Source organism: Thunnus albacares, chromosome 9, assembly GCF_914725855.1.
Source record: "Thunnus albacares chromosome 9, fThuAlb1.1, whole genome shotgun sequence".
In the NCBI taxonomy this organism is placed as follows: Eukaryota; Metazoa; Chordata; class Actinopteri; order Scombriformes; family Scombridae; genus Thunnus; species Thunnus albacares.
The window spans coordinates 12,812,752-12,839,942 of record NC_058114.1 but is presented as its reverse complement, the minus strand read 5'-3'; the positions used below and the strand labels follow the sequence as shown (position 1 = coordinate 12,839,942).

Sequence of the window (27,191 nt, the reverse complement as noted above, 5' to 3'; positions counted from 1 at the left end):
ATGCTCAACAAGTACACCAAAATGTTTGCCCACATTCATAATATTATTTTTTTAGGTACATCATGTTCTGCCCTGAATGTGGGATTCAAGTGGAAAAGTCCTATAAATTCTGTCCTGAGTGTGGCTTCAAGTTATTTGCGTTGACTCAAAATAGGACCCAAGGTAAGCTTCCCTGCAAATTTTTTTTCTAATTATTTTTTTCTTCCTCAAAGAAAGAAAGAAAAAGCAATGAGAGCTTTCTCAAGTGTAACCATAAAACAATGCTCCAGGTCTACTTTTGACCAGACAGATGAGAAATCATAAGACTATATAGATAATAGGCTGTTACAACACAAGTATAGCTTACTAATGACACTGCTTTTTTGTTCTGTACATCATAAACTTTAATGAAGTATGATTTATTTGCTATATAGTAGTAGCTGAAAGTCCAGTTTGGTTTTTAGTTGTTGGTAAGTTGTTGTTTTTTTTTAAATATTTTGTAATTTACTGTTCTGTTATCCCATCTGCAGGTGGGAGTATGAAACAACTGAAACCTTTACTGTGGTTAGATATGTCTAACTAAATTTCATGTCATATAACTTTAAATTGTTACCCAGATGTGGCCACGCCAACACATCAACAGTCAGTCACCACAGAGGAGAGGAACCAAAAGGAGAAGCCAGTCCAGGTTCCAAAAGACATTAAAGAGGAACAAGAAAACACTGCCCAGTTTAAGGTGAAATGGCTAAAACGTTTCATTATTTTTGCATAATTTTTTATGCTCATTGCATTTTTTAAATAAAGTTTGAAGTTGGGCAATAATTGTTAAAGAACTAAGAACTAAAACAGGAAGAGAGCTCATTCTGTTTTGTCATTCTGTCACAATCATAAGCAATCTTTGTTTGTTTTTGCTGGCACTGAATCATGTTTCTTCCTTCCAGTTTAAACCGACATCATTTAGTGCAGTAGAGGAAATAAGGACAAAGGTCAAGGAAAGTAGAACAGATTTCTGCAATGGCAGCAATGTGGTTATAATTGAGTGTCAGCATTATAAACCTTTGTGAGCTTTGGAGTTTTACTTCACTAAGACTGAATTATTAGAATTAGTAGAAGCCAAATAAAACAACAAGAGTTTCAAGAAAAGGCACTGTTTTAAGTCTATGTAATTATCCCATGAGATCTTCCAAGTTTCTCAGTTTCTCAGTTTCATGAACACTGTATTTGTGAATGAATGAAAGAAGATTTCATGGCCTTTTTTGCTCACAATAGACTTTTTCTGTTTTATTAACTTGCTGCTGAAATTGATGGTTCTCTGGCTTTTAATGCATTAACCACTTAACTAATGATATCATTTTTGCCTCTAGAGTAACTTAACCTCTGGGCAAACTTTAACAAAGTGAAACTTCCATCTGCTAAGCTAACTATTTAGACTTTTTTTCAGGGGCAGCCGGCCAGTGATGACTCAGAGCCAGCCAGAGATGGTAGTACAAAACAAGACCTGTCAGATAACACTGCCAGCTCAGCCACGCCAGAAATCAAAACCACGCCCTCAACCCCCTACCAGAACCCCTCAGATGGCAAATCAGTCACTACCAGGAAGTTAGTCACAGAGAGTTGCAAGGAGGAAGAGAGGCTATCTGGTACAGCATGTGCTCTTGACAGTAATGCTCAACTATGCAGAGAGACAGCCTGTCTCAACAACCTGTCTGTTCCCACGTCACCACCCTCTCCTACACCTGCTTGTGATGAAGTGACAGAGCAACAAACAGAGACACCATCAGATATTAGTACAGAAAACAGTCCCAATGCAGTGCGAATTCATGATGACAAGCCAAGTGACAATCATCCCGGGCCACTGTCTAATTCTGCGTCATCACTAACATCAATTCAAGAAACCAACACCTCTGCACCTGCATTGTCTGAGCAAACACCTCAAGAATCTGATCTGGTGGCAAAACAGTCTGCTTCTGAACAGGATAAAGAAAAGAGACTCTCACATGAGATACAAAATCTCTCAGAGAGTCCAGAAGATCACATTAACCCTGAAGAGCGTACATTCACTGAACAAACTCAGAGGAAGGAAGGCCAAGCTGATGAGCCAAATACCAAACAAATTAAGTCTTCAGTTGATCCATGTTCAGTCACACAGGAGACAGCCAAAAACATAGAGGTAAGTATTTGACTAACTCTTTTTCTGAATAGTATTCATTTCAGAAAATCTTGATATAAATAGTTTTAAATATCAAACTCTCACACAATATAAATCAGCTGCTTATAATAAATATGAATTTATTATTATTATTTTCTTGATTTTCCAACAGCCGTAAACCCTCTCATTATGTCTGCATACCTGCTAATTCCTATCTGCTAAGATAACCATTTGGACTCGTTTCAGGGGCAGTTGGCCAGTGACAACTTGGGGTCAGCCATGGGTCATGTTTCACCACAGGACACAACAGCCACTATGGAAACCAGAACTTCACCCTCATCCCTCCACCAGAAACTCTCAGATCGCGAATTAGACAGTAACAGTCAACCAGAGCAACAAACAGAGACACCATCAGATATTAGTACAGAAAACAGTCCCAATGCAGTGCGAATTCATGATGACAAGCCAAGTGACAATCATCCCGGGCCACTGTCTAATTCTGCGTCATCACTAACATCAACTCAAGAAACCAACTCTACTGCACCTGCATTGTCTGAGCAAACACCTCAGGAATCTGATCTGGTGGCAAAACAGTCTGCTTCTGAACAGGATAAAGAAAAGAGACTCTCACATGAGATACAAAATCTCTCAGAGAGTCCAGAAGATCACATTAACCCTGAAGAGCGTACACTCACTGAACAAACTCAGAGGAAGGAAGGCCAAGCTGATGAGCCAAATACCAAACAAATTAAATCTTCAGTTGATCCATGTTCAGTTACACAGGAGACAGCCAAAAACATAGAGGTAAGTATTTGACTAACTCTTTTTCTGAATAGTATTCATTTCAGAAAATCTTGATATAAATAGTTTTAATTATCAAACTCACTCACACAATATAAATCAGCTGCTTGTAATAAATATGAATTTATTATCATTATTTTCCTGATTTTCCAATAGCCATAAACCCTCTCATCATGTCTGCATACCTGCTAATTCCTATCTGCTAAGATAACCATTTGGACTCGTTTCAGGGGCAGTTGGCCAGTGATAACTTGGGGTCAGCCATGGGTCATGTTTCACCACAGGACACGACAGCCACTATGGAAACCAGAACTTCACCCTCATCCCTCCACCAGAAACTCTCAGATCGCGAATTAGACAGTCAACCAGAGCAACAAACAGAGGCACCATCAGATATTAATCCAGGAAACAGCCCTGATGTTGTGACAGTTCCTGCTGATAAGCAAAGTGACATTCATTCCAGGAAATTGTCTAACTCTGTGTCATCACAAAGATCAACAAAAGAAACCATCTCTACTGCACCTGAAGTGCCTGAGCAAACACCTGAGAAGCAAACTTCCCCTGAAATAAAGACAACCTCTCATGAGACACAGAATTTGTCTGAGAGGCCAGATGAGTCTAGTAATGAGAGTCGCACCAACATGGAAATACAGTCAATCACTAAGCAAACAGACAGGAAAGAAGACCAAGCTGCTGGAGAGAAGGTAATTTATCACTCAGATGAGCCAAATACCAAACACTGACATAGTATGTTGTGGAGGCACGTACAACACATAACGCACTGTGGAAACAAGTTTCCCCTTGGAGACAATATCTATCTATCTATCTGTCTGTCTGTCTGTCTGTCTGTCTGTCTGTCACTGGCATAGTAATCAGTCAAATATTCAACTGGCTCTCCATTTCAGAAATTTTTGACAGAGTTTAACTCTGAAACTGACAAAACACTTGAATAATCAACTGCTAAATAAACATTTATTACTCCCTTTCTGATTTTCTAAATGAAGACTCAAATAAGATGATAATTACTGAAGTCATAATATCTACAGTGACAATTTACATCAGTGCATGCTCATGGATACAGGCTATTAACTGTGCAATGTTAATTAATTCATTTTAACAAACCACATTTGGCTTTAAAGTGAGTATTTCCATGTCCAATGTCTCAATTTAGAAATAAAGACACTAAAATGTGTGTCACAGGAAACCACAATGCTTAACAAAAACGGTTATTCTAAATTACACCAGTGATTCAACAAAGCTGGATATCTAATTCCTATGGAAAAATTTTTTGGAAGCTGTTACTGTGTTTATTCTACATTAGATAAGTTAATATCCTGATCATCTGATCAGGGCTTTATTTACTCTTCAACATTTCCTTTTTTACAGGCTGTGGACACCAAATCAGATGGGAAAACAAACACACACCTGACAAAGAAACAGGAGCAGCAACCAGGCAACAGTAATGTAGATGTCTCCAGGTCACTGACACCTTCCAGTCCTCCCAGCCAGAGTGATGCTGAAGGTGGTCAGCTAGTGGCAGCAGACATCTTGAAAAAAGCCATTCAACCTCAGACACCACAAATGTAAGTTACACTATAGGCTATAGGAAATTTGATCTAGAATCAAAATGTTTTCCTAATGAGGAATATACTGTACACTTTCATGTGATGTATAATACAAAGTGTTTTTACCCATTACAAACTATTTTGATTTATTAAAATTTTGTATGGAAAATATGAAGTTCACATGTTGATTTTTTCTCCTTTTTCTTCAGTTCATCAATCAGTGAAGGTATACCTGTGTACTTCCATGTTGTCACTTCCAAAGACTTCCATTTGGATCCAGAGGAGGACTTGGTTATTCTAAAATCTGAAAAATTATTTGGAAACTGGGATGCTGGCAAGGAAATGACCTTCTCTAAGTATGACTTACTTAAGCAAATTAGTTTTTCCACAGTAATAACATGTTTTGTAAATTTTTCACTGGAAACCAAGGAAAGAATGAAATCAAATTGTGATTATGTTATCCTTTTGTCACTGGCAAGTTAGTGACTATCATTGAGTGAATAGTTTACTGGAATTTATAAGTCTGTCCCTTCTCTGCATGTCCCATCTCTAATAACTGCTTGTGTTTCACAGGTCTCTAGGGGACAAGAGGTATCTTGTTGAGCAACGGCTTTTGATTCCCAAAAACATTATTCATGAGAGCATACCTTACAAATATGCTGTTCTTAAGAACCGTGGAAAAAACGATGAGGTTATGTATGAGACCATCTATCAGAAAGAAGGAGATCAGTTCATCAATAGGTGCCTGTCAATCAAAAGGAATCTATTGACACACAAAGGTACATTAGATTCACTCATGCTCAGACACAAATTTTGCTCATTTACAAACTGATTTACTGTATGTTACTGTTTTTTTAGCGTATTATTAAAATGTTTTTTTCTAGTACAAACCACAATGAAACATATAAACAAAAGTATGTTACACTATTAACACTGCAACATAAATACATATTTACATTTTATTATTTACTTAATTAGATAGCTCTTTTACAAGAGAGACATGGCCAAGCTGCATAAGAAGTTGCAGACAAAATGATGCACTAAAACAGACAAAAATCCTAAAAAAGCAAAAAATATCCCAGAACAAAGACCAATTCACTCATCTTAGAATTTAGCCATAAATTCTGTCAAAGTTTTCAGCTTCCTCAATTTAATTTGTTTCTTCAGACTATGCCCTAACCAACTTTATTAAAGGAAGAGACATTGAAACAAACTATAAAGAACTTGCTTAGTACAAACGCACTCTTAACTCAACAATTTGTTTCGACCTAGCCCTGCTGCTAAAACATCTAAAACATATACAGTATGAATGGGCCAAATGAATGTAGCAATTACTGACCCCTGTAATTTTTTTGCTGTTGAACTTTTAAGGCGAGTGGCACCAGTATGATGATGTCATCCATTCTGATGTGAAGAAGAATTTCTGGACTTTCTTGAAATCTACCCAAGAAGCTGTAATGAAAGGAAGAGACCAGGCTGGCAGGGAAATGCTAAAAATAATCTTTGATCTTCTTACAACCTGGAATGAACAAAATGTGGGTGACTTCTTTTTCCTGCTAAGACAGTTCATTGAAGCATACAGCTATCCACTACTTCACGATGGCGTGGAAAGATCATGGGGATTACCGTATGGTCCAGAACAGGTAAAGGTTTTGTTCTACAGCAGTACACATCCACATCCAGAATGGTCTCCTAAAATCTAAGATAAATTTAATTAATATATACTGTTTTCCACCAAAAGGTCTGATCAGAATGTAAGTATTTGACATCTGCTATTACCTTGTTCCTTTACTTTTTCCAGGTGAAAATCCTGCTTAAAAGTTTTCTGGAGGAAAACATCTATCCCATGTCCAGAAAGGGGAGAGAAAAAACAGAATCCCTCTTACCACCTCTGCATGCAGGAGTTATTGGTTTGCTTGTTTACAACAAGTATCTGAGAGAACACATGACAGATCAACAGATATCTAATCTATGTGATCTTCTTTGCCTGCCTAAGAAGCCAGCACACCAATTTCGCTCTTTCTGGAAAGACTTTGCAAGCCCTTTACCAGATAAGAAAAGGTAACTAATGTGAAGTTTTAGTTAAAGTGTGAAATAACAACAGTACTGTATGAAAATTATCAAGATTATAATTTATAAATAAAAAATAGACAAGAAAACAAATGATTAAAAATGAGTTAAAGGTTAACTAAAGACCCCATTCAAGTATTAATAGAAAACAATGGTGACTATCAGCCTGATAATGTTCAGTCAGCTTTAGTATTTGGCTTGTAAGTAGTATCAGAAATTAGGTAGACAAGGGTCAACTTAAAACTGAAGGCAATGGGGTTAATTATTTTCATGTTGTGCTTTCTCATAAGAGGTGACTAATTATTTAGCCATACCCTATAACAAGCTTTGTTTTTTCATGATTTCAATATATTGGGATTTGGGATTTTGATATGAGGCTTTGTTTTGTCATGATGAAAAACTGATTATTTGATTGAGGGTCATAAATTCTGCATAATGAAAAAGGATAGTGGCAACTCGAGATGAGAATATAAGATCGCAGGGAGTTTGAGGCAACAGAATTGAGCTTTACCCTGAAAACAGTACGTCAGTGGACTTGTTTGTCAAAAGGGTCTGTCCATCCTGCAACATTCTTTACCAGGTGTTGGCAGTAATGCACCATTTAATTGCTTACAAACAATTATAGTGCGTTGGTATGGATGCTGAACTTTTAGAGAATTTGCTAGATAAGGTAAACTTGATTAGATTTAGATTAACTTGCATAAAATGCGGTTTTAAATTTATGCAGATGGCATTGATCATGACCTTCATGTTTGCTCAGTGTACATTCAATTGGACTTTATATTGTAGTTCTAAATACAGTTGACCTTATCTTCCAACAACATAGAGTAGAAATAAAACAAGTATTATAATATGGTATAATTTTTAGATAGATATTTTTTAGAGATATTTTATGTTTTTTCCCCAACAAAAAGCTTCTATTCTAAACATAATGAAGCTAAATACTGATTTCTTCTTTGGTATAGTGTTGCGGATGCTGTTGAGATTCTTTGCAGCAGTGCTAGTGATCGCCGGATTGAGAAGTGGGTCTTGGTCATTCCTCTGATTCACCTACTGAGAGGAGAAAGCAAGCCATTTGAGGCAGTTCCACCTGTCTTGAACCCAGAGTTTGACTCCTGGAGTGGCTTGAGGGGGAGCAAGGGAACAAATATGTACAGAGACACAAGGTATGTAAATTATGTTATTTTCCTCTACAGAGCACATGTGCAGATCCTTTTGAAATATCTGGAGAAAATATCAGTGGCCCTAAATAACAATATATGGTAGCTGTTCCAATATTTGACTTTTATACACAGAAATCCCAAACCAACCAGTGGTTAATTTTTAACGTATGTATTTCACAACCAACCATAAACAGTGCTTTTTGTATATTGGCTAGGATGAAAAAGCTAAATATTTATTACCATGGGAGGATGCGGATGCAGTGTTTCCAAACAATTGCAGGAGCAGCTGCTTAGCTGCTGGCACCAGAATAAAATAGAAAACAATTCCAAATTCAGATTATAGAAATGACCCTACGGCTATGAAATTGGTAGTGGAGGAGGACATCCTTTGCATGTGGCAAAATCCCCCCAAAAATTAGGTCTTTCATTAGCGTGTAGAACTAATGTGGAGCCTAAGATTCCTGGGGATATCCTGATTTTTTTTTCTTCCCCTCAACACCTGGTCACCATAAACAACTCTGACTTTATATCAGGAGTCTGATCGGAATCATGAAAGACCATGCATACCTGGTGGACATCGATCATTTTCTTGCGCACTCTTGGATGTCTCTGCTGAGTTTGGATGATCTGATGAGCTTCATGTCCCGTGTGCCAGTGGAGCTCCTTGACATTCTTCTTCACATGCATTTCAGTGTCAGATCTGGTATAACTCACTCCGACTACAGGGTATGTATCCTTAAAAGCTACCACTTGCTTGAATTTTACCTCATGATGTTGAACTATGTCTACAAATTTCAATTCTTATGTGATTTGGATTACAGACTTTGGAAGAATTGGCATCCCATCTCATCAAAAAAGAAAGCCATCGCAATAATAGGTAAATAAAAAAAAAAAATTGTCACTGTAATACAGTATCTCTGCAGTAATGTCTATGAATTTCACTATCTACAGAATATTGATAGCAAAATGAATTCATACACAACAATAATTCAAATATTTTCTTCCTATAGTTTTGATGACAAATATGGAGAGTGTTGCCTGAAAACTGCAGTAAGGCTTCTTCGTTCTATCTGCCGTAACACAACAGATCCAGGCCGCTGTGATATCCCTCTTATCTTCCTTGAACTTGTCTGTCTGATTGCAAAGTCATATGACTGCACTGATTCCCAGGTGAGAGTCAACCATCAGTGTGTGACAGGCCTATAGCCTTCTATCAAAATCTTGTCAAAGCTTGAAATGTCTATCTTGTCTATCGTCTATTGAGAAAATAAATAATTCAACTAATATGGATCACATGATATTGTGAAACATTTGATTGTTTTTCACTTCCAAACATTTGTCTACTTGTGGGAAAAGTCTGCACACTTGTATCTCGTGTGTAAATGAAGTATATATTTTATATTAATCATTGAAATTTTTAATGCTAAAATGCAAGCAGTGAATAGATATCCATATTAAATATCATGATGTCCATAATATACATATATATTATAATTGCTATTCCAGTCAAGAGAGAGGATTCATGAAGAGTCAATCGGGGAGACATTAAAAACAATGAGGGAATGGCGGAGAACTACCTTCAAAAACAAATTGCTGAATGAATGGAATCGCACACAATTTTCTGTACCACAATTTTCTGTACCACATGAAATTGAGGTAAGCAGAAATGAATTCAGTAATATACTGCATATGATGTTCTCTGTCATGGTTTTAAATTTTTTTTTTCTAGTGTGGTAGCAATTTGACATGGTCTGCAGTACATAAATTGTGATGTAGCAGAGCTATGAAATCCATAGGATGTTTCTCTTTCTAGGTATGGAACAAGTTACTCTCACTATCCTTCAGTCATGAGCAACATACTTCATTCTGGAGAACCACCTTCATGGAGGATTTTGAAGGAAAGTTAAAACAGGTAAGACTGGATTTCTTTGTGTTTACATGCTTTGCACGTGAACTTGAGAAACAAGACTAAGATTATGTGCTTATTTGCTAGGAACACCCAGTGAATCAAATTGGAATCTACTCTAACAAGATGGAAGAACTGAGCAAGACAAGTCCAGTGCTATGCAGGTCAATGGAGAAATGTGCTTTGGAGGCGATTGCAGCCATTTGTCAGGTATTTTGATAATAACCAGTTAATACAGTATAATATGACATATACAATTTACATATTAGATATTTTTGCACATATTGTAAAAACATGTGGTTATATACACTCATGGAGCACTTTATTAGGAACACCTATGCAATCTAATGCAATCCAATACAACAGCTCTGCCATAAATTCTACTTTTATGAAGCTTATACATTTTCAGTTTTTCTTGACAAAAAGTAATAATTCTACTCTATGTTTATTATTGAGGTCGTAGAGGGTGGTGGTGGTGTACTGGAATGCATTGCATTGAAAAGTGTTCCTTATATTTTATACATAGAGAGAAAGTGGCAAAATATTAGGAACACTTTTCAAGATAATGCACTCCAGTTCACCACCACTACCCATTGCCCTGTGCATTAGATTGCACAGGTGTTCCTAATAAAGTGCTTGGTGAGTGTATGTATTATTTGTATGTATATATGTATATGTATATGTATATGTATGTGTGTATATTCCTTGGATATGTAATATAGTTTTTCCTTTTTAACTTCTTATTTAGTTTTACTTGTATATACTTTATTATATTTTATTGCCAAATTAATTGTTTTATTCTATTCTAATTTAAAATATGTTTATATTTGTAAATACATTGTTTATGGGTGTAACATGGAGGGGGTCACAACTGAATTTCATTGTGCAATCCTGTATTGTATAATGAACCTTGAGTTGTAAGTACTTAAGGATATCTTTTTGTGTGTATTCATATGAAGAATGTAAACCATTTAAGGTTGTATATCCATTCTATAACAAATTATAGTTAATGTTACAATGCTTTAATTATGAATCCTTCAAATGAAGGACCCCCAAAGACAGTTTGTTTGACATAGATTGGCTCAACCTTGTAGCACCTGCATGACAAAAACTGCATGTGCATGTTTCCTTAATCTTCTTAAAACATAAATACAAATTTCATTTTTTGTGCATTATTTTTTTCCTGTGATTTCTTTCTGTTAGGATAAATCTGGCAGAAATGTTTCAGCTCTATTGGAGAGACATGATATCAAAAAGTTTGGGAAGCTGATGTCTGTTGTTGTGCTGAAGTCATGGCCCACAGATGCCAAAGGAGATTACATTGAAGGAGAGGACTTGATATTTGAGTACCTTTTAAATTGGCCCATGGCCAAAACTGTCTTCCAAATGGCAGGTAAATACTTAAATGTTAAATATAATGTCACAAGATTAACTGGGAATTAGCTCTTCTTAATGTCTAAAGGCTATGGTCACTCTCTATAATAAAGTGGTAAAAGAAAATTGTAATGACTAAAGGAAAGAAAGTGAAGGTTGACAGGCAGGGGATTGTTTTGAACTTAACTGTCTCACCGTACATTTATTGTGATTGGCTGTTTGATTTTTATGTACACATAGATAATAGTAAAATGTTTTGTAGTTTATGTTTGCACTTTGCTTGTTTTCCAGGTGCAAGAGAAGGACTGATTGACAGATTGTCAGATGAAGCTCAAATCAGGATGACTTTGGCGAGTTCAGCATTCAAATCTGTATCAGAGAAGTTCCTCAGTGGGGAAATTCAAATGAAAACTTTAGACCAGATCCTCCAGAGAGAACAAGAATTTGTTGACTTGCTGAAGATAGGTGAATCGGAATATCTGTATATTTCTAGTTCTTCTTCTCCTCTACCTCCTTTTTCTTCTCTTTCATCTCACCATACATTTATTTTTTAAGTATGAAATTGTATATAGAATTAAAAGTAGTACTGAAATGTTAGCACTCATGACAATGCTAGTACAGTATGTCCATTATGTAAAAGGCTGGTTCACCCAAATTACAACAGAACATATTTTTCCACCATTGAACGCCTCTTCTGCAATTCCAATACAATGGACATATTTAACTTGTGGTCCTCAAAGCATGAAAAAAAAAAACTCGACCCGCAGGTTGGGAACCACTGCTTTAAAGCATGTCTGTTGTATGCACATATTTTATATTCACCATGTATGGTGTCTGTGTGTATGTATATGCACCTTTATGGGGACACTTAGAAACTTCAATAGGTGTTATTCTTTTTTTAAATTCACAGTTGTAATTCTACTTCTGTATTTGTGCTCATCCAAGTGTTTATGTTCCTCTAGATGGCCTCTGTGATGATGGTCGTTGTAAAGATGACAGAAACATGAGACGGTTACTGAGACTAAGAAACGAGGAAGCAGAAGCTGTCCACAATGAGAAGGAGCTGGTCAGAAGTCTTCTACAAATCTGCCAGGAGCTTCCACAACATGTCAAAGGTAGGCAGCAATGACACATTGAGAGGAAAATTATGTTAAGAATTAAGTTTGTTAGAAACCCCATCTTAAGCTCCTTTCACGCATGCAGTCTTTTCCTGAAATGTTAAGGAACATTTCCTGTATGGGGTCATGTGTGAATGGGAGTAGGGATCAATATTCAGGGAAATCTGTACTGCCGATTTCCCACCTCAAGACCTAACATTTCAGGGAAAATGCCCATGTTGTGAATGAAAGCAGTAACATTGCAGGGACAAGCACGTAAAGGGTTACATCCTTCTGACAAAAGATGTTTTCACGTGGAGCGAGTGAACCACTCAAGACTGTTTTCAACATGGCAGCTACGTCACAAACTTTCTCATTTTACAGCTAAACAGTACACTAAAACATGTTTCTTGAAACATTTGAGATGAGAAATAGGCAATGCAGTAACATAATCTTGATTCATATTTGATCAGCACTGCCTAGTTTGAAAGTTTGATCTGAGCTTCGCAAGTTTCACCCTCTCCTTCTGTTGAGTTTTATGGTTGTTTGCATCTATAAGTGTTGCATTATCGCCATCTGCTTGACTGTACTTTGCCCATCTATTCTGGCATTGCCATAGCATATGTGAAAAGGCGCAAGGCAGAAATGTTCCTGAATGTAGCTGCATGTGTGAATCGTGAAAATCACTAGTCACTGAAAGGTTATCCAAGTAATTTACTGGGAACTATGTGTGAAGGAGGCTTTAGGATAAAGATGCTATGTTATGGTGTGATTTGACAACATAATTAACATTTTTGTATTTCTTGGAGACATACAGTATATATGTTTGCATAGATTGTCACCTGATTCAAATGATAAAAATCATAAGTATGGAGTATGGAGGCCTCAGAAGGCGATAATTAAAATGAGAAGATCTGACCTGACATAAAACATTAGAGCAGTTATTTAGGGAAGGTGCTCAAGACCAAGGACAGATGTACACTGATGCTACAACCTTGTTGTGCTATTTGAACTACAGAATGTTGAGAGGTGTTCGTATTTTGCTTATATTCCTTTGTTAATTTTTGAGACATTTTAGTATTCAGGAACAAATGTAACTTAACCAGGCAAAAAGCCAGAATGAACAGTTCAGGCTGTTGGCCCGAGGGCTTACCACCTGCATGATGATGGGTATCATCTTCTGCAGTTCCCATTTGTCAGGAGAGGAGCTGAACTTTGCAGTGTGGGAATAAAAAATGAGACACGGAGCCTAACATCCTCTGCAAAGGAAGTAGCCTGATTTAGTGTGTCAAGTCAAAAGATACAAGCTAAAAGTATAGCTGTGGTCACCTTAAAACAAGGTATTGGAACCAGATCCCACAATGGGAGTGGTTTTTCTCAAAGTGTCTAGTAGTCCAGTAGATAGTCCATAGTGAACTTATCTCACTTGATAGTAAGGTGCTTGTTTGAACGGCATGCTACTTTTTATCCCATGAGATAGAATCATACACATGCCTTGTTCCAAGTCTGTGGTTCCTCCGCAGGGCTGCTTGCATTAACTTTGTCTAACCAACCATGTGAGGAATTAAGTTGATCTGACAAGGCCTTAGTATCCAGTTGCTACTCCTCAACATTGAAAGTGATTCTTTGCAGATCGTGGATCTTGATATACTATAGTGGTTTTTGGACTGAGAAGACCATCTGTATATCTACATATATTCTTAATAATATATTTTAATCCGCAGTTGACTTCATGGGGTTGGACATAAAACTTCATCAGAAAACTGAGACGATGAATCTGAATGAATTTATGAAGGTTCTCACTCTTGATGGACAGCGCCCTCCTACGGTTGGGCAGGTCACTTATTTCAACCTTTGTGATATCACCCGACAAATGGCTTCAGAACTGCATGCCATTAAAGACAGCTCAATCTTCAAAGTGTGCTGGATGAACCGAGTGGAAGAGCTGTCAAGAGACCAACCTGATACTGATGATACTGAACATCTCGATGGGAATGAAGAAATCTACACTCTCGACCTGATCTACAGCAAAATATTCCAGAGCTGCTACAGCAAGTACAAAGGGCTCTATGATGGTCTGAAGAGTGGGGAATTGTTACTGGAGGAAATAGACAGCCTCTTTGAGGACTATAAAGGAAATTACGAAGACTTGCGAAAAGATTTACAGATCATGTGCAGAACAAATCCATCTGATAACAGAAGATGGATCACAGAAAGAATTAACCAGATTCAACAGTACCAGGATCTTCATCTTGCAATGGACACTGCCAAAATCATCATGGATATCAGGAACACAATATGTCCGGAAGGAGACTTCAAAGTGCTGGAGAAATTGCTGCAAATGGTATGTTCCTAACAATTGTAAATTCAAAAGAGCTGTCTTTATAATAAGTCACCAGTCCTTACTTGTAAGATATTAACAGCACACCTACTGACATGGCTCCATTCATAAGAGACTCTGTAATATTTTTGGTGGATATTGTTAGTTGTGTAGTGTATATTGCAGTCAAGTAAGTAGCTAATCCTCTGTGTAAATTTATTGTTGAAAACTAGTTTGGTCTCGTACTCTCATGAAATACTGACATACTTTGTTGTAATGTAGAGACTGAAATGGGAAATGGAAATTGAAATATAAGTATGATAAAACATTCACCCTCAGTCTTCCTGTACCCATTAACTGTTAATTCAGATAGGCTTTTATACACATCTTAACTGGCATCATGAATCATGCACTAAACAATTTCTTACTGTAATGTATACTTTTCAGAATCAAGCTGACTTCAAGAAAAACAGCCTGAATTGCATAGATGATACCTTCATAAATGCCAAACATATCCTGAAGGACATTACAGATAATCGCAGGGAATGTCTTCAGCAACTCAGTCTGACATCAGAGTTTGTCCAGTGGGTTAAAAAGGCACTTGAAGGTACAACAGATTCCATTTTTGTTAGAGTTGAACACAATTATTTGCTTCATCTAAAGGAAATTTGTAATTGCAGATATCAATGAGCTGAAAGTTTTTGTTGACCTGGCATCCATCTCTGCTGGAGAAAATGACCTGGATGTGGATCGAGTGGCCTGTTTCCATGATGCTGTTCTTGGTTACTCATCCATATTGTATGGACTGAAGGAGGACTCTGATTTTAAGGCCTTCAATGAGTCGTTGTCAAAATTGTGGAAAGCACTTGAAAATGACAGAAATATACCAAAGAAGCTGGTGAGATTCGACCCTTCATGTTGCCTCCACACTGTAACTAACATTGCGACTACAGTCACAGCTGTATCATGTACATTCACAAGTACTTATGATTTGGTAGTTAAAGGTTGAAACAGGCAGTCGTTTTCCAAAATCCCAATGAATTATTATTTAAATGGTATGGTTACACAATGGACCCCTAGGATCAGTAAAATCACTAGTGATGCTTGCTTTAACAATGGACTCCATTGTAAAGCTGTTTCTAGCGGTGTCCCCTCTTCCTCAAATTTCAACAGTTAGGTTAGAAAGTAAAATTTATTCTTAACCATTAGGAATCATGGTCAAATTCAAATTCAATTGTGCCAGATTCAAGATTCTTGTTTTAAAAAAAATATTTTTTTTGATTATTGTTCATTCACATTCAAGAAAAAAAGCAAAAGGATAATCCCTGAGGGGTACGATCTAGCTAGTTTACTGTGCATGGCAAATCCTGTTAATTTATTTTATCAGCCTTTACAACAAAACTCACTAGAAACTTTTGAAACTAAAAAATACACTCAGAATTTTTTGTTTGTTGTCTGATTATAGCGGGATACAGCACGGCATCTGGAGTGGTTAAAAACTGTTAAGGAAAGCCATGGATCTGTTGAATTTTCATCTCTGTCCCTGGCTACATCCATCAATGAGAGAGGGATATACATCATCAAGGCCCAGAACCAGAAAAAGGTTTGCATGAAACTGGTGCATAAACATGTTTAAACCTGGATATGAAAAACACAACAGTTAGCCAAAAAAAGTGTTGTCACCTGGACAAACAAACTAAGTTATATACTGTAAATTAGAAAGAATCACATATAACAAAATAAAAACCTAATCTTAATAAAATAAACTGAGCATTTAAAATACAAATGGTCAAAAAGAAGTTTTTGATTTTGAAAATGTTCAGCACCTGACCAAGTTACCCTGCACAGTGTTGCATTGTCAGCACAAAATGTATTGCAATGTACCGAATATATGAATTATGTGTCTTTTCTTGTCTTATGCATGTGATGGTAGTTTTCAGGTCTAAGGACTTTAACACCAATGTGGTCCTTATCATATTGATACTTCCCTCTATAGCTAATTTTAGAGACTTCACTGATGCTGCAAATTCAGGATGGACCTGAAGAAAACATGACATGCACCTATGATGACCTGAAAGAGTTGCAAAACAAACTCATGCTCATGTCTGGAAGAGGGGAACAAAATCAGAGTGAGGTGGAATGCTTCGCTGAGGTATTATATAATTATTATACATTTTGAATTTGTTACAAGAGATTTATGTCTGCTTTTCAGTAAATTAATTAGATATTTAATAGAAAAATGTATATTTTGCCCGTAATCACGCTTTTTCTTCTTTATAATCAGGTGTTTGACAACGTCCAGAGGCTTGCAAAAGTATTTGTAGACCTTTATGCTGCAGGGAACCCACTCTTCAGGTTTTGGGAAGCTAAGATTTATTGCAAAACTCGGAGTGGCCCATGTATCATTATGGAAATCAACTTTTGCAAGACTGTGCATCACATCGAAGTATGTGGAAGTCTGGTTGAACAACTTACAGCTCTGTCCAAGAAGATGGAGTTGTTTCTTGATGACTGGCAGAACTTCATGAACAAACAGAGATCTGATCACTACTACTTAAACTTCTTCACGGCAGAACAAATATCCTACCTGTGCAGTGTTGTGACTCCAACAAATGAGAATGCAGTAATAGAGGACAAAGCTTTGATGATGCTCTCTTTCATCAAACCAAACTGCACAACATCAGATGTCTGGAGCACATGGAGAAGGTTTCACAACCAATTTGAGCCTGGCAAAAGGGTCAACGAAGATATTCCATTTCAAAGTCACTTTCTTCACCAGGATGACATGACTATGTCATCAGCCAATATGAGTCAAGTTACAACTGATGATCCAGCAGAAAAGGCAGAACAGACTGTTGGTTTGAAAGAACTGGAAGAGTTGTGGAATGCCTACATGAAGAACGAGGGAATATTTTTCCATGATCTTTTGGACATAAGGAGTTTAGGGGGTCTGTTAAAAATGATGACTGACACAGAATACCAAAATGAAGATGAATGGGAGGAAACAATACTCTCAGACACAAAAGACAATTCACTCAGAAGAACACTCCCAAAAGGCCTTGTCTCAAACCAACCTAATCTCATAATCTGCCCACAAGATGAGGTCCTGACTTCAAGTATCTGCTTATACATGACCAATGACTATGAGCCACTGCCGAGTTATGATGAGGTTCTCTTATGTACCCCTGCAACATCATATGAGCAAGTAGAGCTTTTCCTGAGGAGATGTCTCACACCAGGTGACTTTGGCCAGAAGATTTACACAATGCTTCGAGCAGACCAACTAAGCTATGAAGTTAGCTGTGCAATGGAGAAGTGTTTTCAGAAACTGCGTTCCCTGTTTAAACATGAATACAGTCTGGTGATCTACTGCAGCTCTGACAGGGAGCACACTTACATTCCTACTGTATTCAGTCAGTTCAAAAGAGACTTTGTGCCAAAAGAGTCATTGGAAAGGATCCAGAAGTACTTGTCCCAGCATTACACTGTCCCCTCGGATCACAAGAATGCTGTGTTCAAGGGTGGCCATTCTGTTGGCATTGTTGCTTCTAGACGTGCAGGAGTTGGTGAGTCTTACATGTACAGTAGCTTTTTTATATATATAAGTATAGGCTGGTGTTATTTAAGAAAATTATGTAGGTAAATAGATAGATTAGCAACAAAACAAACAAAAGAAAAAAATAACAATTTCTATGGTTATACGTTATATATATATATATATGTCAAGTGAGCTTATATCTTAAACCTATTCTCGCATCGAATGATGCTCACCTTTAAATAAATACTATCATTCCCAGTTTTGGATTATGCATTTGTTTTCAATATTATCGAGATGAAATCAGTAGTTAATAGAAAACAAGGTGCAGAATAAAAACTGATCTTGTTATGTGTCTTCTGGTAACAAAATTCCTGCTTCCTAGAGATACATAAAACTTATGCCACTCATTATTCTTGATGTCATGATTTCAGTTAACCAAATGACATCTGGTTATTCTACCATTACAGGCAAGTCACTGTATGTCCAAAGATTGTATGAAAAGCTGGAGGAAAATGTAGAACAAGGAACTGCATTCAAGAAGTGTATCCGCTTAGCTGAACATGAGGTCAATGACCACAAGGTTCTCCAGTCTTTGTATGACTCACCAAAACAGAAAGATCTCAAGATGTTTCACTTTGATGTCACATCCTCGGTAAGCAATCTTATGCACCCACGATAATGGAAGTCCTTTAAGTTTTTTTAATGATGTGGTTCATTGAAAATCCCTAAGATGGTCAAAATTTGCTAAAATATGTTTTATCCAGTAACATTAAGATTTCTCTCTGATGATGCAAATTGTATTACCCAGGTGCAAAAAGGCTTGAATGAATTCCTATTCAAGCTTTTGTTTTTGCGTTACCTGATGGATTCAGATGGATGGATGTGGCGCTGCAGCCACAAACACTTGTATATCATCGAATTACTGGAATCCACAAATGATCAGCCAAGATATGCCCCCAGATCTGTAAGTTGAGATTTACTGTTTGAGCCTTTTTCATCTTGTTTGTCTTTCAAATCATACCTTACAGTTCTGTTTGTTTCCTTTTATTATTGCTGTTATTGTTGCATCCTTTTCTACTGAATTGTTCTGATAAAACTTTTTCTAAAATAACTAAAGTTAACCTGTGTGCTATGAAATGTAGAAAGCACTACATACAACCACAGCCAGAAAGGGTTAGGATTATGCTTCGGTTGCAGTTGCTTAATATGGTATATGGGTAATTGCAGTAGCTGCAATTAGCAGCTGGTAGGAGAAGAAGGTATAACTTTTTAGTGAAATTAATTTTCTCAAGATCCTTGAAAAAGAGAGTAGGCTTGATTGATTGATTCCTAACTTTAATATATATATGTATTTGTATAATTTTAGGGACGAAAGGAAAACTTTGCATTCTTGGAGGTTTTCCCGAAGGTGATTTGCCGTCCACCAAAGGAAGTTATGGCTTTGGAGATGAGGAGAGAAGAAATCACTGACATGGAGAGTGACGACCCCCTCATGGATGATAAATGTTTCCGGAGTGAAGCATATCAAAGACCATACCAGTACCTCACACGTTTTTACAACAATGACAATCTTGACAACTTCACTTACCAAGGAATTGAAGGGACTCATGCAAAATGTCTCCAGATACTGCTAATCTACTGTGGCATACTAGATCCTTCATGGGCGGAGCTACGTAACTTTGTCTGGTTCCTTAATCTGCAGTTACAAGACTGTGAGAATTCAGTCTTCTGCAAATTTGAGTTTGTTGGAGACACTCTACGTGGGTTCAAAAACTTTGTGGTTGAGTTCATGATCTTGATGTCCAAAGACTTCGCAACCCCATCACTGTGCATTACTGACCAGAGCCTAGGGAGGCAACAAATAGACACCAGTGGGCTTAATGAAAGAGATTTAGCTCCATTCCTCATTAGAAAAAGGTGGGAATCTGAGCCACATCCATACATCTTTTTTAATGATGACCACATGTCCATGACTTTCATTGGGTTTCACCTTGAGCCTAATGACCAGAATGGGGTTGATGCCATAAATCCCTTAACAGGCAATGTGATAAAGAGAAACATCATGACTCAAGAGCTGTACACTGGCTTAAAACTTCAGAGAGTCCCTTTTAATAGGGACTTTGATCAACTTCCTCGAGCTGACAAGATTGAGCATCTATGCAGTGTGCTTGGCATCAAGTGGCCAACAGATCCTGATGAAACATATGAACTGACAACTGATAATATCCTCAAAATGATGGCAATCCATATGAGATTTAGGTGTGGTATCCCGGTCATTATAATGGGTGAAACAGGATGTGGTAAGACGAGGCTCATCAAGTTTATGTGTGAGTTGAGAAGATGTGGAGCACCAGCAGAAAACATGAAACTGGTCAAGGTTCATGGAGGAACTACATCAGATATGATATATGAGAAAGTGGCGGAAGCAGAAACTCTTGCAAGGACCAATACAGAGAATCATGAATTTGACTCAGTTCTTTTCTTTGATGAGGCAAACACCACAGAAGCAATCAGCAGCATCAAGGAGATCCTTTGTGATAACTCTGTGCAGGGACAACAACTTGGCTGTCAAACAGGACTACAGATAATTGCTGCATGCAACCCCTACAGGAAGCATACAGAGAAGATGATTGAGAGGCTAGAGGCATCTGGATTGGGCTACCGTGTCAGGGCTGAGGAGACTGAAGACAGACTTGGATCCATCCCTCTCAGACAGCTTGTGTATCGTGTTCATGCGTTACCCCCTAGCATGATTCCTCTTGTTTGGGACTTTGGGCAGCTCAATGACTCAACAGAGCAAATGTACATTGAACAAATAGTGCAAAGACAGGCCAGGGCCAACTTGATTAAGAATCGTTATATTCCAACTATAACTAAGGTGTTATCATCATCACAGAAGTTCATGAGGGAAAGGAAAGATGAATGCAGCTTTGTCAGCCTGAGGGATGTTGAACGCTGTATGCATGTCTTTGTGTGGTTCCACAAAAATCACTCCATGTTTGCTGAGGAACTGAGAACATTCCTACAGAGGAAAAAAAACAAGCCATCATTTTCACCTGCTAGTGACAGAGTAATATGGTCACTCTTGATGGCCACTGGAGTGTGCTATCAGTCCTGTTTGGAAGACAAAAGGCCATATCAGAGAACTATCAGCCTGTTGCTTTCTCATGAATATGACGTACGGAGAGTACAGGAGGAAATCCAACTCATGCACGACCTCCTACTCAATGGTGTGCCCATGGGTAAGACAATAGCCAGAAATGATGCTTTGAAAGAAAATTTCTTCATGATGGTGATCTGTGTTGAGCTAAGAATTCCCCTGTTTATTGTTGGGAAACCAGGGAGCTCCAAATCACTGTCTAAAACCCTAGTTGCAGATGCAATGCAGGGCCCTGCATCACATTCTGAACTTTACAAGAGGCTGAAGCAGATACATCTGGTGTCTTTCCAGTGCAGCCCTCATTCAACTCCTGAAGGAATCATCAACACATTCAAACAGTGTTCCCGCTTTCAAGAAAGTAAAAACTTGGATGAATACATTTCCGTAGTTGTTCTCGATGAGATTGGATTGGCTGAAGATTCGCCTAAAATGCCACTGAAAACACTTCACCCATTACTGGAAGAGGGCTGCGTCGATGATGAGCCACTACCTTATAAAAGGGTTGGGTTCATTGGAATTTCCAACTGGGCACTTGACCCTGCCAAGATGAATCGTGGAATATTTGTGTCCCGTGGAGACCCAAACCAGAAAGAGCTCATCAAAAGTGCAAAGGGGATATGTTCATCTGAAGAAAAGGTTCTTGAAAAGATCAAACACCTCTTTCCACCCTTTGCAAACGCATATATGACAGTATGCAAAGAAGGCAAAGGTTTTTTTGGTCTGCGGGATTTCTACAGTCTGATAAAGATGGTATTTTCAATTACCAAAGTCTTTAATGAGTGTCCTACTGCAGATCAAATCACTGGAGCAGTTCTGAGAAACTTCAGCGGAAAGGATGATGTTGATGTGATGACCATATTCAGCACAGAACTCAGAGATAAGTTTGCACATGCCAACATTTCCACCATTGATTTGGTTGAGCAAAGCATCTCTCCTGCTCTCCAAGTTGAGCAAAGTGCCATCGATTTGGCAAAACAAAACATCTCTCCATTTTGCCAAGAACAAGAAAGTCGTTACCTACTAATTCTCACAAAAAACTATGCTGCTCTTCAGATTCTCCAACAGATCTTCTTCTCTCACCAAATCCATCCAGAGATCATCTTTGGGTCCAGTTTCCCAAAGGATCAGGAGTACACGCAGATTTGTAGGAACATTAATCGTGTCAAGGTTTGCATGGAAACAGGACAGACAGTTGTACTTCTGAACCTTCAGAATCTGTACGAAAGTCTGTATGATGCTCTCAACCAATACTATGTGACCCTGGGGGGTCAAAAGTATGTTGATCTTGGATTAGGAACGCATCGTGTGAAATGCAGAGTTCACAAAAACTTCAGGCTCATTGTCATTGAGGAGAAAGAGGTGGTCTATGAGCAATTTCCAATCCCACTGATTAACAGGTTGGAGAAACACTATCTTGACATCAACACTGTTCTCAGAGATGAGCAGAAAGGCATTGCCAGACAGCTACAGAAATGGGTTGATGATTTTATCTCCTTAAGCAGTCAACACTCCACAGAAAAGCAATACACTCCAAGTGATGTCTTCATCGGCTACCACTCAGACACATGCTCCTCCGTGGTCCTGCAAATAACAGAGAATCAAAGTGTTGAAACAGAAGCTCAGACCATTCTGAAGAAAGCCAAAGACATTCTGCTCAACTGTGCCACTCCAGACTCTGTTGTTCGTCTGGACAAATCCAGACTGCCAGATGAAGAAGTAGAACAGTTAATGAAAGAATACATTAGAGAGGAGATGCACAGTTCATTGGGAGACTACATTGTCTATCACACACAGCAGGAGAAGCACTCCAACTTCTTCACGGAGGTAATTTATTCTACTTTGCTATCAAATATTAATGGGTAAAATGCCACCTAGAAACATTTTCTACATTATTCTTATTTCCTATTAGTAAAAGAGTGACTGTTGGAATTTGAATGTGCATTAGTACATGAAAAAAAAAAATCTCAAATGCAAAAAAGTGATTATAAAAGAAATGACCCAAATGCAAATCTCAGCTGACCCCTAAACACTGGTATGCATTGAAAATAACAGACTGATGACACATAACAGTGTAACATTATGCGTGGGTGGATTTTTCTGTTATTAATAGCAAACTTATTTTGTAATTCTTGGTGCTTTTTTGAAGGTAACAACATTCTCCAGGCTACTGACTGCAACAGACACTCAGCAACTGCAGAGTATGGTGAAGCTTGATGATATCAAGTTGCTATCACTGTACCAGTTTGACACAGAGTACTCTTTCCTCAAGAAAATCAGGTGTGTGTACACAATACAAAGAGCATGTTGCTTCTGCTTAGGTACTCATTTAAATCTACATGATGGCCTTTTCCCACGCAAACTGTGCTTATGTTTCATAAAATTCTTTTTAGATCGGTTACAAAACTGATAATATTATGCACTATACTGAGTAGATATATGCGCCTGCACATGATCACTCTGTCTATTCAAATCTAAATCATGTCTACTGTATGTCCTGGTATCAGGGAATTTCTTGGCTCAGCAGCTGCAGACAAAGTGCTCATTATTCAAACAGACTATGATGAAGACTCCCACAGAGGGAATATTCTTTCCTCAGCCAAGTGAGTCTGACAGTCATCACTTAAGTACTTTCTTTTACATCTCTCTCACATGTGATTGCAAATGCACACATTTGTTCTTTTTTCATTTACTTATGCTTAATGTTTAATTTTCTCAGGTATTCATGCATCAACGAAATAAACAAGTGGGCCACTACTGACAACACAAAGACATTTGTGTACTTTGTCACCAAACTTCCTCGAATGGAGGGTGGGACCTCCTATGTTGGCTTTCAAGGCGGTTAGTCCCGCTATTACACTTGGTGTAACAAATTGGTCAATTTTATGTCAGTGACTCTGTCACAATGTCCATAATTAGCACACCAACAATATAAGCTTGGTTGATCTTTCGTACACAAAATGCAGTGCAAGGTTTTACACATTAAGAGTAACAACAAAAAGAAAAAGAAAGAAAGAGCAGACAATTAAAAGAATAGTTAAAACTTATAAATTAATCTGACTGTTTTTTTCAGGTCCTTGGAGGTCTGTTCACATTGATGATCTCAGAAGATCAAAAGAGTTTGTGTCTGATGTTCATTCCTTGAAAAACCTTCGCATAAGTGATCTTTTTGAAGATCCACCTGAGGGTAATTCATCAAAATCTTTGTTTCTCTAAAAATTATTATATATTTCAAGTAAATTAAGAAAATTTCACCTTGAATTCTTTTCTTTTTCAAGCCATGGAGACAGAAGACCTCACCGGTGTGACACAAAATGATTACTCCACTGTAAGTGGAGTTTACAACTCATATTCATAAACCTGGAAGAACAGCAGGTTCTTTTTATTCTTCAGACCATATAGTTTTAGGGGATTCACTTCTAGGACATTTTTCCTTAATAGAACTATGATTTTTTTTCAGGTTTTGGGAGATTTGTTTAATACAACAGATCTGGTTAGGAGTTGTGTTCAGAGCGCAGTCAGCATGCTCAGAGATGCAGCAGACAGTGGAGAACTCAGCACTAAGAGAGTTGAAAACCTGCTCACACTTCTGGATGAAAATGAGACACAAGGTTAGAAAATCAGTCATTCAGGGTCATGTTTTTATATCAGGCCATTGGTATACACATATACTCTGTGTGCTGTATAAATGCATCTTACTGAATATAAGGTATTGTAAATTAATTTTGTTTTTAAGGTATGTTTGTGAACATTGTGAGGAAGCGTCTCCACTCGCTGTTAGAGGAGTATGAGGCCAAAATCCATAATCCAAAAAACTGGGTTCTAAGGGAGGCATCTAATGTCAATGCTCTTCAAGAAGGGGGAACGTTCCTGTAGGTCTCTTCTTTACTTATATCCATGATCTTACCAGTGTATATGGCCCTTTTCTTTGCCATAGTTGCACATAATCTTTGTCTGTTATTTATTAATTATTCAAATCTTTTTTCCTGTGGTGTAAAATGTACTACTGCACACACTTTCACTGTTAATTACTGCCAGTACAGAGATTTGGTTTCAACTGGCATGCTATACTCTCAAATGTCATTTTTGATACATATGCAAACATCAGGTTGCTTTTAATGAGTTCATATGAATATTTCTCACAGACACACACTGTGGAGGAAAATCCAAGCAGTTGTCACTCCACTTCTAGCCAACTTGGTCTCAGTCATTGATCGAGATTGCAATTTGGACCTTCTGCTGGATAGTGGGGAAGACATCAGAAACCTATGGCTTGAGATATTTGCCAGCAAAGAGGTGCTCAATGTACCTTATGTGAGAGTGGAAAAGTAAGTATCTCTTGGTTGTATGATCAAGTTATCTATTCAGCTCAAATGGTTTATTTACGATTCATTTACATCTTTGGTCTGAACATTCAAGACAGCCTTGACAACATACCACTGATGTTGCTGTTTCACTATGTGTCTTATATTTACTATAGTTTTAAAAGTGAAGCATTGTAACAAATGCATTTTTCCAGCCGCCGGTTCTGAGTGCTTTGTTTTCTGACTCAAGAAAAATGCAAGTAAATTCAAGTAAATTACAGCACCAGCAAGGAGCAGTTTGGGCTAAAAAATAAATAATGTGATTCCTCTTTCTTGCAAAATCACATTCATAATATTTGCATCCTGCCTCTCTTACAGCTCCACAGTCTTGATGGTACAAAGCCATATCATAGGTGGCAGCACCATGCGCTGCGTAATGCCATTCAGCTGGTGGATCAAAGACTTCTTGGATGGGCTCATGATGCAAACATCCAGACATGAGAGTAACTATCATAATGTATAAGTAACATATATGAATGCCTTCTGGCCTGGAATTGTGCTGTACATTTAAAGTATTAGCATTGTAACTGAAAGATCTACACTTCAGCTCATTAGTGGCATTCTCAACTTTTCCTTGCAGAACATGGTCGTTTCCATGAGCTGTTCTTGAACACTCCACTTGGCAGTTACATGGCGAAAAATGTGAATGAAAAAATGAAGAAAGAATTTTTTGAAAGGTACCTGCAGGATTTCGTCTCCATGACAATGAAAGTGGCATCAAATGAAGAATTACAGGTGAGGATTAAGAAAGTGCTGCATCCATTAGCCACCACTCTCACTTCCTCAAAACATTTTACTGTATATTATTATCTCTGGTGTTACAGTAATCCAGTTCAATACAGTCAAATTAAAGAATGTAATTCAACATCCCACTACCTCAAAATTTAGCAGATTTGAATCAATACCTTTTTGACTAAGTGTCAGCAAAAAAATGAACATTGAAGCTCTAAAAAGATGGATTTTTTTCAGTTTTGTGCAGTGATTTATATTTTTCTTATCATTTGTACCAATAAATAGATACACACTTAAATATACAATGAGTGACCAGTGTGCTAAGTATTATAGTCCTCATAATATTTAACATGTATAAACAGGAACAGGAGCATGTTGTATTATACATTGCTAACTCAGTGAGTACACTAATAATTCAGTTCCAAACAGATTGAGGCTGTTACTATTACTCCAGTCATTGCAATTGTGGTTTGATGCTAAACATGACTAGGAGAAAATTGAAAAATTGAACTAAACTCATGCTAACACTGTATAAAGTGGTTTACCGCAAACGTTTTACATGCTTCAGTCAAACTATTACCTTTAATTGGTTGCTCATTAATGTTGCTCTAGTTTAAAGCAAATACTACATCATTAATCTACTTGTGCATTTACTCCTCAGCTCTTGTGTCAGGCCCTGGCCAGCTGCGTTGATGAAGTATGGCGACGAAAAAGAGATGAAGATCAGCTCTCTCTTCCTCACATCCACATCGCCTACCATTTCTACCAAAGTCGTCTCCAGAACCTCTCGCGGATGATTTCTCTTCGGCCTGAAATCGTTTCTCCTTTGCAAAGAAACCCCCAGATTAGACATTGTCCAGAGATGGTAAACACCTTTATGAATTTCAGCAATCATCCCAGGCCAGAGAGAATCTTCATTGAATGCTTTTTGTCATCTTTGAATAGTTTTTAATTGGATAATTTCACATTATTTGGC

General features: G+C 37.7%; 1 protein-coding gene across 6 annotated transcripts in view; it reads left to right on the top strand.

Moving 5' to 3' along the window:
- LOC122988462 (E3 ubiquitin-protein ligase rnf213-alpha-like) overlaps positions 1 to 27,191 on the top strand; it is a 56,524-nt gene that overhangs the window by 8,756 nt on the left and 20,577 nt on the right. For all 6 annotated transcript variants that reach the window (XM_044360777.1, XM_044360776.1, XM_044360779.1 and 3 more), the window contains 40 exons: positions 56 to 162; positions 597 to 715; positions 1,421 to 2,149; positions 2,375 to 2,932; positions 3,160 to 3,633; positions 4,316 to 4,512; positions 4,704 to 4,850; positions 5,068 to 5,273; positions 5,866 to 6,137; positions 6,296 to 6,555; positions 7,530 to 7,730; positions 8,261 to 8,453; positions 8,549 to 8,604; positions 8,738 to 8,897; positions 9,234 to 9,383; positions 9,541 to 9,639; positions 9,721 to 9,843; positions 10,837 to 11,026; positions 11,299 to 11,472; positions 11,970 to 12,122; positions 13,829 to 14,448; positions 14,872 to 15,031; positions 15,105 to 15,322; positions 15,890 to 16,027; positions 16,421 to 16,576; positions 16,709 to 17,990; positions 18,430 to 18,614; positions 18,771 to 18,926; positions 19,329 to 22,946; positions 23,269 to 23,399; positions 23,627 to 23,722; positions 23,839 to 23,960; positions 24,193 to 24,306; positions 24,398 to 24,447; positions 24,580 to 24,730; positions 24,856 to 24,991; positions 25,265 to 25,447; positions 25,802 to 25,926; positions 26,064 to 26,218; positions 26,877 to 27,080. In XM_044360777.1, the coding sequence (XP_044216712.1) occupies positions 56 to 162; positions 597 to 715; positions 1,421 to 2,149; positions 2,375 to 2,932; positions 3,160 to 3,633; positions 4,316 to 4,512; positions 4,704 to 4,850; positions 5,068 to 5,273; positions 5,866 to 6,137; positions 6,296 to 6,555; positions 7,530 to 7,730; positions 8,261 to 8,453; positions 8,549 to 8,604; positions 8,738 to 8,897; positions 9,234 to 9,383; positions 9,541 to 9,639; positions 9,721 to 9,843; positions 10,837 to 11,026; positions 11,299 to 11,472; positions 11,970 to 12,122; positions 13,829 to 14,448; positions 14,872 to 15,031; positions 15,105 to 15,322; positions 15,890 to 16,027; positions 16,421 to 16,576; positions 16,709 to 17,990; positions 18,430 to 18,614; positions 18,771 to 18,926; positions 19,329 to 22,946; positions 23,269 to 23,399; positions 23,627 to 23,722; positions 23,839 to 23,960; positions 24,193 to 24,306; positions 24,398 to 24,447; positions 24,580 to 24,730; positions 24,856 to 24,991; positions 25,265 to 25,447; positions 25,802 to 25,926; positions 26,064 to 26,218; positions 26,877 to 27,080 (12,568 nt within the window). The remainder of the gene's footprint in view (positions 1 to 55; positions 163 to 596; positions 716 to 1,420; positions 2,150 to 2,374; positions 2,933 to 3,159; positions 3,634 to 4,315; positions 4,513 to 4,703; positions 4,851 to 5,067; positions 5,274 to 5,865; positions 6,138 to 6,295; positions 6,556 to 7,529; positions 7,731 to 8,260; positions 8,454 to 8,548; positions 8,605 to 8,737; positions 8,898 to 9,233; positions 9,384 to 9,540; positions 9,640 to 9,720; positions 9,844 to 10,836; positions 11,027 to 11,298; positions 11,473 to 11,969; positions 12,123 to 13,828; positions 14,449 to 14,871; positions 15,032 to 15,104; positions 15,323 to 15,889; positions 16,028 to 16,420; positions 16,577 to 16,708; positions 17,991 to 18,429; positions 18,615 to 18,770; positions 18,927 to 19,328; positions 22,947 to 23,268; positions 23,400 to 23,626; positions 23,723 to 23,838; positions 23,961 to 24,192; positions 24,307 to 24,397; positions 24,448 to 24,579; positions 24,731 to 24,855; positions 24,992 to 25,264; positions 25,448 to 25,801; positions 25,927 to 26,063; positions 26,219 to 26,876; positions 27,081 to 27,191) is intronic.